Genomic DNA, 12737 nt, shown 5'->3' with positions numbered 1-12737 from the left:
CTGACATGGCAAAAGCCCAAAAGCTTATTATCTTGTCTATAATTTATGGGCTGTGAAAGCATCAATCTAAACATTCCTTTCTGTTTTAGTGTGTGCATTTATGGAGGTGGTAGTAGAAATCAGCAAATGGCAGCTGTTACAAGAGGTGTTGAGATTATTATTGCTACTCCTGGAAGGTTAAATGATCTAGTACAAGCAGGTATGTGTTCCTATTTTGTTTGGGAAGAGAACCTTCCTCCTAGTTGTTCATAGACATTTCTAAGTTGATCTCGTATAATTTAATCTACACATTGTGTAACTTGCAGCATCCAGTATGTCACATTTTGTAAAATGGAGAAGTTGTACAGACTACTTGAGTGGAAGGCCGCAATTCAGTGTCCAGTTCCGGACCATTCAAAAGCGTCTGAACTAAAAATGGCAATAGCAGAATATTAACTGCTAATGACTGATCGTACACATTGGTGAACGACAGAAAATGTTAGTACGGGAGGCGCAGAGAACAATCTTCTATGGAATGTACAGTATTTGATACACTTCACATAAAGGACATCATACATAAAATATCCAAATAAATCAACTTGCACAGTGAGCAGCGAATGAAAAATGTCAGTGATCCCAAATGTTTGCACTAGTGAGATTGAAGATGAAGTTGTTGGCACTTCATGATGACCTCTCTTGTAGAATGCATAGTCATATTGGTATAACACAGTGACAAAAACTAGTGAAAAGAGATGGCATGCAGTTGAATACGAATCAGTCTGTCATGCAGTTTATCATTTGCTTGTGGTTTTTTGTTGCACTAACACATTGAATGTTTTTGGCGGCTCAAGGATTGGGAAGGAAGTGGCTGTTGTTGTAGGGTACAGCCCATTTTGTTTGGTGTGAAAATGGGAAACAATGGAAAATAATCTTCGAACTCGCCATCTCGCAAATGCAAGCTCAAGCATGGTCAAGTGCCTTGGTGCAGTTTTTCATGAAACTGGTTATTTGTTATGTGGTAGCTGCAGATGGAGTGATATTGTTCTGAAGGCACAGAAGGAACAGACATAGAGAGGCTGAGTTGTTCCTGGTGGTATGTATTTTGACATCGCATACTTTTCAGAGAGAAAGTTTGCTCTAAAGCAGTATGATTTTTATACACAGGCCTGGAGTCAAATTTTCATTGCCACATTATGCATATATGGTTATTTATGTATTCTGTGTCCAGCTCCATGGCTAAATGGTTAGCGTGCTGACCGTTGGTCACAGGGGTCCCGGGTTCAATTCCCAGTAGGGTCGGAATCTTTAACCATCATTGGTTAATTTCGCTGACATGGGGACTGGGTGTATGTGTCGTCTTCATCATCATTTCATCATCACGGCACGCAGGTCGCCTACGGGAGTCAAATCAAAAGTCCTGCACCTGGCGAGCCGAACATTTCCTCGGACACTCCCGGCACTAAAAGCCATACACCATTTCATTTATGCATTCTGTTAGAATGGATGTCAAGTTGATCATCCTGAACGCCTTACAACTCTCAAGGACTTCACTTTTGATCTGGCAGGTACAATATTTTATGATCACTGACGGATCATTTTTTATTCGCTGCTCATGGTGCAAGTTTGTTTTGAACATTTTGTGAACTTCTATGGTGAACTTTTCGTGAAGCATAAAGGTGCATCCATACTTCCATCAGATCACCGTATCTCTATCATGATCGGCCTTGTGAAAACAGAGTTCTGTACAAAGATATTGTATCAAATATGATTCAGTGATCAGATCAGGGATGTTCCCACCGAGAGTCGGTCTTTTGCTGTTGCGTAAAAGGGAAGATACATAATACATGGTACAGATACGGACAGTGTGGACGGAGAGATTCCCTGATCGCACTCTGTATCATCGTCTCATGTACTGAACATGGTCCGAGTCCCTGTCACTGTTATCTTTACCCCTACCCTATTCACCGTCCTTCCGACTTCGTTCAGTTTTGCATGAACCTTTGTTTGGGAATCTTCTGAGTTGAAGAAAAGTGGATTCGGAGTGGTCCATGAAGAAAGTTCAACATTTGATAAGTTATCAACAAAAGACCGTTTTGTGGGATGCAAAGGATCCACACTATTGTAATAAGATGAGGAAGAATGACCCATGGGAAAAAATTGCAAAAAGACAAAGGAGCCCTATCGAACTGTGCTGTGCAAAAAATAAAAGTGTTATCTGATCACGGTACACGATATAAATCGGGCAGCCTTGTCAAAATACGGCTGTATCATGATCATGTATCAATTCTTCATACAGATATGCTGATCTGATACGAGTGTGGACGCATCTTAACATGCACATTCCATAGAAAATTGCCCTTTGAACCTCCAATTTGTTTCATTTTCTGTCGTTCTTCTATGCGCCATGATAAGTCAGTAGGAGCTAATGTTTTCCTCTTATCATTGTTAGTTCTCTTTCAAATAGTCCTAATATGATATTGCACTCCTGATCGCACACTGAAGTAGGTTTCATGTAAGAGTTCACTCGTAGCATTCTTAATTTTTCTTCACATAATGCTGGTAATACATACTGATATACAACATCTCTATTTACCATTATAGATAAAGTACAATTTCAGGGACATCAGTGTTATGGAACTGATGATTGGCTTTAATAATATGAGGTATTAATGCCCTGTTTTTTGCAGAGTTTTGTTACAATTTCCGGCTTGGAAAACCTGATCCTTAGGCAGTATAAAGGAATGGTTACCTCTGTTTGGTCTATATCCCACATCCAACATCCCACCACAGCATTAGTCGGAATTTTCACTGATGCAAGATCTAAGAGTATTCACCATCCTCCAGAACATATTTAACTGAATTTTATCCTATTCATTCATCAAAAACACACATGCACTTCCTAAACTTTTTCATTATGACGTTTTTCTCATTTGTATTTACTTTTATGCTCCGGATTTCTTTTTATCTTGTTTTTATTTGTTGAGGTTTGCTTCCATTCATTCTCCATATGTGTTATTTAGGTCAGTTATTCTTGATTTTATAATAGAATAGTACATCTCTTTTATATATGTATTAACTTGTAATTTATGTGGTTAAGTGTAAGAGGGGGCCACGAACCCTAATCCCACCACTGCTGGGGTCAAATAAATAAACAAACTAAACTTGAGCCTGGCTGGATCTGTTCCGATCATGGCACCACTCCCTACTGTGGAGTTAGTTTGTTAGTTAACTTAGCTGTATAAAGAGATAAAATATCAACAAGACTTCACTAAAAAGATAGGTTTAAAACTGCCAGCAGATATCAGCCATAGGTATACCATTCAAGTTTAAAAACTTCATGTTAATTCCGTATTGAACCGAGAATCTAACGTATTACCAGCTAATTGTTCCCATTAGATAGGTATACCAAACATTGTAACCAAATTGGATCAGAATTTTCATGAGAAGTGAAAATAGCTGAATAGATAAAAGCACTGGTCAACAGTAAAAAGTTTCTGAATTAAATGCAATCAATTCTTATTCATTTTGATGTGAAATAAGCAAATATAATGGTTGAAATGCTTAGTTACCTCTCATTCTCTTGAAACCCAGGAATTTGTTTTAAGACGGACAGACATTGTCTAATTTTGGTAAGCAACTGTTATAATTATAGGTTGTCAGCACTGAGTAAACTATATTTTATTCCTACAGAAGCCATTATCATTACATAAATGATGTTTATTGTGCTTAGGGAAACCTATCTGCTGTTATTTTCCAGTAATAAAATTTTCTGCTTTTGGAGTTCTAAGAAGACTAAATTTACAGAGAAAAATAATAAACAAAAAGACCTTAGTATAAACCTTGCTTTATTTTCAGGGATGCATAAGACATACTCGTACTCTACATTATCTTAAGCTAATTTACTTGGTTTTCAATCCAGATTTTTTAGACTTTGAGGTGCGTGTGAATAACTTCTGTTATCAATCAATCAATCAATCAATCAATCAATCAATCAATACTGATCTGCATTTAGGGCAGTCGCCCAGGTGGCAGATTCCCTATCTGTTGCTTTCCTAGCATTTTCCGAAATGATTTCAAAGAAATTGGAAATTTATTGAACATCTCCCTTGGTAAGTTATTCCAATCCCTAACTCCCCTTCCTATAAATGAATATTTGCCCCAGTTTGTCCTCTTGAATTCCAACTTTATCTTCATATTGTGATCTTTCCTACTTTTATAGACGCCATTCAAACCTATTCGTCTACTAATGTCATTCCACGCCATCTCTCCGCTGACAGCTCGGAACATACCACTTAGTCGAGCAGCTCTTCTTCTTTCTCTCAATTCTTCCCAACCCAAACATTGCAACATTTTTGTAACGCTACTCTTTTGTCGGAAATCACCCAGAACAAATCGAGCTGCTTTTCTTTGGATTTTTTCCAGTTCTTGAATCAGGTAATCCTGGTGAGGGTCCCATACACTGGAACCATACTCTAGTTGGGGTCTTACCAGAGACTTATATGCACTCTCCTTTACATCCTTACTACAACCCCTAAACACCCTCATAACCATGTGCAGAGATCGGTACCCTTTATTTACAATCCCATTTATGTGATTACCCCAGTGAAGATCTTTCCTTATATTAACACCTAGATACTTACAATGATCCCCAAAAGGAACTTTCACCCCATCAACGCAGTAATTAAAACTGAGAGGACTTTTCCTATTTGTAAAACTCACAACCTGACTTTTAGCCCCGTTTATCAACATACCATTGCCTGCTGTCCATCTCACAATATTTTCGAGGTCACGTTGCAGTTGCTCACAATCTTGTAACTTATTTATCACTCTATAGAGAATAACATCATCCGCAAAAAGCCTTACCTCCGATTCCACTCCTTTACTCATATCATTTATATATATAAGAAAACATAAAGGTCCGATAACACTGCCCTGAGGAACTCCCCTCTCAACTATTACAGGGTCAGACAAAGCTTCACCTACTCTAACTCTCTGAGATCTATTTTCTAGAAATATAGCAACCCATTCAGTCACTCTTTGTCTAGTCCAATTGCACTCATTTTTGCCAGTAGTCTCCCGTGATCCACCCTATCAAATGCTTTAGACATGTCAATCGCGATACAGTCCATTTGACCTCCAGAATCCAAGATATCTGCTATATCTTGCTGGAATCCTACAAGTTGAGCTTCAGTGGAATAACCTTTCCTAAAACCGAATTGCCTTCTATCGAACCAGTTATTAATTTCACAAACATGTCTAATATAATCAGAAAGAATGCCTTCCCAAAGCTTACATACAATGCATGTCAAACTTACTGGCCTGTAATTTTCAGCTTTATGTCTATCACCCTTTCCTTTATACACAGGGGCTACTATAGCAACTCTCCATTCATCTGGTATAGCTCCTTCGGCCAAACAATAATCAATTGTAGGCAGTGAAGTGACTTTCATCTTAGAAACATGAATTGACTCTATTAATAAAAATAGCATTTTACCATTATTTCAACTGTAAAATAAACAAGGATAAACCCAGGGTACTACCCATTTGCTGTAATTTATGTGCAGTAAATCTCTATGGTTGGTTGAGGTCACCCCAAGAGTTAGTTGTGATATGTTACTGAAGATGCACTTTCTTCACTCTTATCTTGACTTCTTTCAAAGTAGTTGTGGCACTTCGAGTAGGACATTTCAGCGACTGAGGCAGGGCAGTTAAACTCTTCTATGCTTGCATGCTATTGATGAAATGTGATAAGATACCCCTCAGAAGTACATTGCAAATGAAAATCAAAGAAACAGAATATTTTTGTAAAGGAAATGGACAACTTTTATTTCTTTGTTGACCAGTGTAATCGGAAAGAAACACAAAACTTCCTATCTGCATGTTGAAAATTTTACTCTAAATGAGCCATGTTACTTACGGAGATCATACAATAGTCTTACTTCAGAGGCCTGGAAGTTCATAGTTTTTACACTCATCAATATTAGGGTCAAGTTGTTTTTGATATTCACTTTACAGCCTGTACTTGTCTGAAAATACCACAGTGACTACTTGTGTTTTTTAGTGCAACTGAAAGTTTTACCTACCATTCAAAGAACATCGAGAGAGGTTAGCTATCTAAAACTTCCCTCTTTAGAGGACTTGGATAAATATAATAACATGAACAGAATAACAGTCTTGCAAACAGCAAGAAACATGTGTATGATGATGAATTAAATAGTCTGCTGTGCTTTTTGTTGGTCCTGAATCATATGATTCTGGAGTAGCAGTCCCCATTTCATTGTCTTTCTTGCAAAGTCATTTTACATTCCTAGGGACACCAAGACCTTGACGTCGGTGTGGGGGGGGGGCCTTGTGCATTCGTTGGTCCCAAGGGCTATGCCAGCTCAGGGTTACCCATGCTGGATTGGCCTCGGAGTAGGGCCAGACTAACAACGTGTCCTCAGAGTTCCCCGAGAGGTGTCTGTGCTCTTTTTCTTTAATTTCTATTTCTTTATTTACTATTCTAACCACCTTAATTTCTAATTTCTCTGACTGTCCAGCCAGCATCTCTGACTTGCATAGAAAGTTTCAGGTCGTAGCGAGGTGATGTGTGGCTACTGGGGAATAGTCGCTAGCAGCCCTTCTCCAGATACCATGAGACCTCTGGAGTATGCTGCCTTTCCTCAGCATGCAGGGCTCTGCTGGAGGTTGACTATCTCCTTAACTAGTCATGGATGCAAAAACAGATCCCTCCCCTCTTCCCCCCCCCCCCCCCCACAGGGTGGCACCCTCAAAACGGTGTTCTTGAAAGCAAAACGTAAGAGATACACTAGAGTTCCTGTTGATGCCAGAAGCGATGAACGTCTTCATCAATTGTTGGTTGCTTCCAAGGTCAATGGGAAGAGTTTCTTAGATGAGTCCTTTCCTAATCAGGAATGCAGTCGAGGGAAATTTTTGTGGTGAAGTCGACGAGATGCGGAAGCTTTGCTATGGATCCGTTCTTTTAAAGACACGGGCGGCTGAGCTGCCTAAACGGCTACTCAAGGCGAACATGTTCGGGAATGTGGCAGTTAACGTCGAGAAGAACAAATCCCTGAACTCCCGAAAAGGAGTTATCTTTTGCAGGGATTTGATTAAGGCTTCCATTGATGACATGATCAGAACCCATGCTTGTCATGGTGTAACTGACACGACACACACCACTTGCGTACGTCAACTGCACGGCTGTGCATGATCCATTCTTCAAAGCGTGTCCCACATTCAGAGGATGGTTGCCCAGTTGTACTTCCTCTTAACCCTAGAACTGGCAACTGTCGGATATTCAACGTGTTTGTATTTCTTCTCGTAATTTCCTCATTTCTTCAACAGATGTCATGACAGTCTACTTCTTGTCGTTCTCGATGTCTACAACAGCCGTGAGTTCAGTTTCATTCATATTTACCACCCCTTTGGGCGCAATTTTACAGAAATGAGTGCAGATTTCAGGCGATCTGTTTGAGTGCCATTTTTGTAGTGTCTGTAAACATACTCGGGCTCTGCTTTGCTATTCAGTTTCATTTTATTTCACAATTTTCTGTTTTGTGCAAGTTATTTACTTCTGTGTATATATTATTTGGTTTATATATACATTTTTAGTACAGTATGAGTCTAAATATGGCATCTTCACTTCATTGCAGAAAATAAGTAATGAAGTAGTGCAAAATTTGTTGAAAGATGAAAGTGATTCATCTGACTTCGAGGTTATTGAGAATGAGCAGAGAGATTGAGTCAGATTTGGAATGTTTTATCAGCTGTTTCTTCGCATCAAATATCGGAAAGTGAAAGTGAAAGTGAAAGTGATGACGAACCTCCCATAAAGTAACCTATCATAACATCGTGGTCTAAGGGTGTGCCTCCAAATGATTGCATGCCAATACATTTTCCCTAATATTTTCAAGAATATATCTCTCAGATTGAAACGTTTGCTGGTGCATTACAGATACATTGACAATCTGTACATCTCAATTTGTTTGTAACATGTTCCAGTTTTGTGTATATATGATCAGAAGTTTTATTACTTTGAATTTAGGAATTAAACTTTTTGAACAGTCTGTACATTTTTCTAGTCAAAACATTTATGTAATTCCATGTCACCACGACAGTTCTCAGTGTGTTCGCTTTGTGTAGATATATAAAACTTCGTAGATTTATTTCATATCTTGTGGATATTTTGTCTTTTATTTAGACAAGTAAAAGTTGCTAAATATGGTTGCTCCCACAGGAATTAGCATTACCAGTTCTAGGGTTAAAGTAAGAATTACCATCACCGCCTGTCCCACATTTAGGGAGGAGAAGAAGAAGATCCAGGAGATCAAAACTCTCAATAAGCGATTTTATCCAGATGCCCAGAGAAAGTTCAAATTCATGGCTGTTCCGGAGTTCTCCATCTCCTTTGTTGAAAAGGTCATAAAAGTGTGAATCTCACCAGAGCGTTCTGTACCAACTACCAGTACACAGCAAGCGTCAAAAAGTCTCACCCATAAACTACAGCAAGTAAGGAAACTGGATATCCGTACCTTCTGGGAAACCTGTAAGTGTGTCAATGCCGACATCATCCGGTAAGAGCATTTCCCAAGCACGTTCAGCAAGGAACTTGTCCTGTACCAGGGTGGGGGGAAAAGACTTCCCCCATCTAAGGCTGGAAAGTTTTCCAGCCCTCCTACCAAAGCCCGGAACAATCAGGAGGAGAAGGGGAAGCCCCAGAGCTGTTGGAAAAGAAGCGATCCCGATCGGGGTTCAGCGCATCCCTGAAGATGACTGGCAAACCATCTTCTGGCTCCCCTAACACTGCAGAAACTCCAGGATGAAGGCACACAGTTCATTTTCAGATGGCTCACTATCCTCGGATAGCTCAGTCATCGAATCATCCTCTACTGAGCAGACAGGGAAGGCTGAACCACCAATCATCCTGGATGGTGATGACTGTAATGATTGGCAGACAGCCGAACGAAAGAAGGGCAAGCTATTGTTCCAATTTTGTTGCTCTACTCGTCCACACAATGGCACTATTGCAGTGGAAATGTCGCCTGAGTTACGTCAATTGATATTCATCGGTGCGTCTACCATAGCCTGTCTACAGGAATTTCAGTTGAGACCTGAACATGACACTACTATGAGAGGGTTTCGTCTCTACTCCAAGGACCGAGCAGCTGTTGGTGGTACAGCGACTGGGGGAGTTTGCACCCTAGTCCGTTCAGACATCTTCAATGAAGATGCGCAGCTGCTAACTCAGCTTGACACAGTTGCAGTTCATGCTTGATTGCCTGTAATGATAAAGAGTGTGCACAGTGTACTTTCCACTGGATTATGATCTTCAAGGGCATGAGCTCACAAGATTTGATCGCTCAGTTACCTCCTCTCCTCTTGCTGGCAGATTTAAACGCCCATAATACCCTCTGGAGTTCTCCATCATCCTGCGCGAGGCTTATTGTGCGATTGATCAACCAGTTCAATTTTTGTGTACTTAGGACCAAGGCTCCTCCTCATTTCAGTAGTGCCCACGGCACATTCTCCTACCTGGATGTCACGTTGTGCAGCCCTGCGCTAGTTTGCCTGTTTTGGTGCCAAGTACATTGATTACCTCTGTGATAGTGACCATTTCCTGATATTTCTCATGCTCTTGAATCAGAGACAGGCCTAAGTACTGAAGCGCTCCTTACTTTGATGGCAAAATTGGCCAGAATTTTCGAAACTCGTATTGATGGCCAATGAGGTGCAGGGTCTGTTGGTGACCATGTTTCTTCAATTACAACTGGCACTCTGGTTGCTGCAGAGGAAACAATAACTTCCTTATCCAGTATCCCTCGCCAAAAGCAGGTCCCTTGGTGGACTGACGAAGTTGCAGCAGCCTGACGTGATCGCCAATGAGCTTGTAAGCATTATTGTCAGAATCTTACAATGGCCAACCACATATTATTTGAGCACCTCCGTGCTAAAGCCCGTTACTTGCTTCAAGCGAGTAAGAAAGCTACTTGAGAAAAGTATCAGTCCTCCATGACGGCACATACTCCATCACAAATGTGGACCAAACTCTGCCATATTGTTGTAGACCAGAAAACTTTCCTCAGTCCCCGGAATCTCCAATAATGGAGATACAGTTAAGATTCCTTCAGTCATTACAGATCACATCGCATCACATTTTGCCAATACGTTGAGCTCTGGGAGATATGACCCTGCATTTTTGCCTATTGAAGCACCTGTCATTTGCCTCTAGTACTTTGAATTCCTATAACATGCCTTTTACGGAGTGAGAATTGCTGAGTGCATTTACACTGTGCAGAGTTTCAGCTCCTGGGCCATTCAAAATACACAATGGGAAACATTTGATGACCGATGTCTGGGAGATATCCTAACCTCATTCAACAGAATATAGAGTGAGGGGAGTTTCCATCTCAATGGCGAGAGGGAATTGGGGGGAATTGTTATACCAATTCCTAAGCTAGGTAAAGATCCAAAGCTTCTCGATAGTTATGGGCCAATATGCTCTACAAATGGCCTCTGTAAGCTATTTGAAAGGATGGTGAACTGGCAACTTGTGTGAGCTTTCGAGGAGAAGGGTGCCCTGACAAACTACTAGCATGGTCTTCGCTCATCAGTCTGTCATCGATCATGTGGTTAGACTAGGGAGCACCATTCACAAGGCCTTCTTTTGCAAGCAGCATTTAGTTGCAGTGTTTTTTGACCTGGAAAAGTATTATGACACCTCCTGGCATTATGGAATTATCTCCACCCAACATCAGTGGGGTTTTCAGGGAAATTTACCTATTTATCGAATTTAATGTCCCTCCGGCTCTTTGGAGTCCGAGTGAGGAATGCATTTTCTCAGTATTTATCATCATCCTTATCCTTTCCCCTTATCCAGCTTCTGCCAGGTCGGTGCATTTATGGCACTTCTCGATCTTCCTCTCTCCTTCCACAATTCCTTTTCCATCATTTTGCCACAGTCCAGATTTCTTCTTCTTGCACTCCCTTTTTGAATCGACCCAACTTGTAAGTTTCCCTCAAACTTTATCTCCATCTGTTTTGGTGTTCTTTTCTCTGGCCGTGCGGTTACGGGCGCGCGGCTGTGAGCTGGCATCCGGGAGATAGTGGGTTAGAATCCCACTGTCGGCAACCCTGAAGATGGTTTTCCGTGGTTTCCCATTTTCCCACCAAGCAAATGCTGGGGCTGTACTTTAAGGCCACGGCCGATTCCTTCCAACTCCTAGGCCTTTCCTATTTCATTGTCGCCACAAGACCAGTCTGTGTCGGTGCGACGTAAGGTCACTAGCAAAAAAAAAAACTCTTTTCTCCTCCATCCTCTTTACATGTCCAAACCATCTTAGATTACTCCTATCAGTTCTCTCATAGAGGTTTTCCATTCTGACCTCCATTCTCACATCTTCATTTCTCAATCTGATTTTCCCTGTCCTTCCCATCATACTACTTAATTTTGCTGGCTTGAAATCTACTCTCCTCCCTATTTGTCACTGTCCAGGTCTCAGCAGGATAAGTGAGTATGGTTGCATAATACATTTTGTACAACATCTCTTTACACTTTCTTAGTACTTCCTTATTCCAGACAAGGTTCTTACACTGGTAGAATGCATTGCCTGTTACACCCTCTTGCCAGTCTCCATGTCCAGCCTTGTATTCTGCATTAATTCACTCCCTAGATATTTGAAACTCTCATCAATTAAAGGCTTTGGCCACCAAATTTCACAACGCCTTTCCCTTGTCTTTCTTCTCTTGACATCACTGTGGTTTTGCTTTTCTCTGCGCTGATTTTCATCAAGCATACTTTTCAATTTTCTCGTTTAGTGCATCAAGTTGTTCTTGTACTTCTTTACTGTTTATTCCTCTGACCGCAATATTGTCTGCAAATAGTAATAACTTTGTCCCCCTGTTCGCATATGCTTCCTTTGTCCTTAACAATTTAATCCATAACGATTAGAAACAAAAGAGGTGACAGCACACTCCCCTGTCTTAGCCCAATATCATTTCTAAACCATTCCATCCTTCCAACTAGAGTCTGTACGCTGCTGACACAGTTGTTGTACATGGCTCACACCATTTCTACAGTTTGTGTTGCCAGTCTCTCTTGGACCATGATTTCCCAAATCTTCTCCCTGGGAACACTATCGTATGCCTTTGTTAGATCTATGAATGTTATGATCAGATCCTTTTGATATTCCCAATTCTTTTCCAACTATTGCCTCCTGCTGAAGTTTGGTTCACTGTAGATTTTCCAGTTCTAAAGTCATAACTGATCCTCTTGCAGCTCTCCTACCTTTTTTCTCATTCTCGTCCCTGATATCCTTTCCAGTGTTTTTGCTACGTGTGATAAGAGTGTGACTATTCTATAGCTTTTTTTTTAATGCTACTTGTTTGGGGCATTGATCTAGGAAGATCTTTTGCCCCTCCTTGCACCATGTGTTAGGAACTTACGTGTATTTGTAAATTGCGGAAGTGTAAAGTGTTGAATGTGAGGAAAGGAACAATAAGGACGACACAAACACCCAGGCCAGGGATATTAATTATTTACAATTAAAAACCACTGACCCAGCTGGGAATTGAATCCGAGGCTGCCGGGTGACTGGCGGATACGTTCCCCCTCCATCGCGGGCGGGACTTATTCTACAGTTATCACACTTTTTTGTCTCCCTTCTTATATGCACTTTAATAATCTGTACACCCATTATAGTTGAAACATTCCTGTTTTTGCATGTATATTTCATGTCATTATTTCTCATGGTTCTGAT

At 40.7% G+C, this 12737-nt stretch overlaps 1 protein-coding gene across 5 annotated transcripts in view; it reads left to right on the top strand.

The window, feature by feature from the left end:
- The window catches only part of LOC136862759 (probable ATP-dependent RNA helicase DDX43), a 272457-nt gene that overhangs the window by 172588 nt on the left and 87132 nt on the right, over nt 1-12737 (top strand). For all 5 annotated transcript variants that reach the window (XM_067139022.2, XM_067139003.2, XM_067138995.2 and 2 more), the window contains exon 7: nt 90-199. In XM_067139022.2, coding sequence (XP_066995123.1) covers nt 90-199 — 110 coding nt within the window. The remainder of the gene's footprint in view (nt 1-89; nt 200-12737) is intronic.

This window comes from Anabrus simplex, chromosome 1, assembly GCF_040414725.1.
Source record: "Anabrus simplex isolate iqAnaSimp1 chromosome 1, ASM4041472v1, whole genome shotgun sequence".
NCBI classification, from domain to species: Eukaryota; Metazoa; Arthropoda; class Insecta; order Orthoptera; family Tettigoniidae; genus Anabrus; species Anabrus simplex.
The sequence above is the reverse complement of the archived record's forward strand: the minus strand, read 5'-3'. Positions and strand labels throughout refer to the sequence as shown.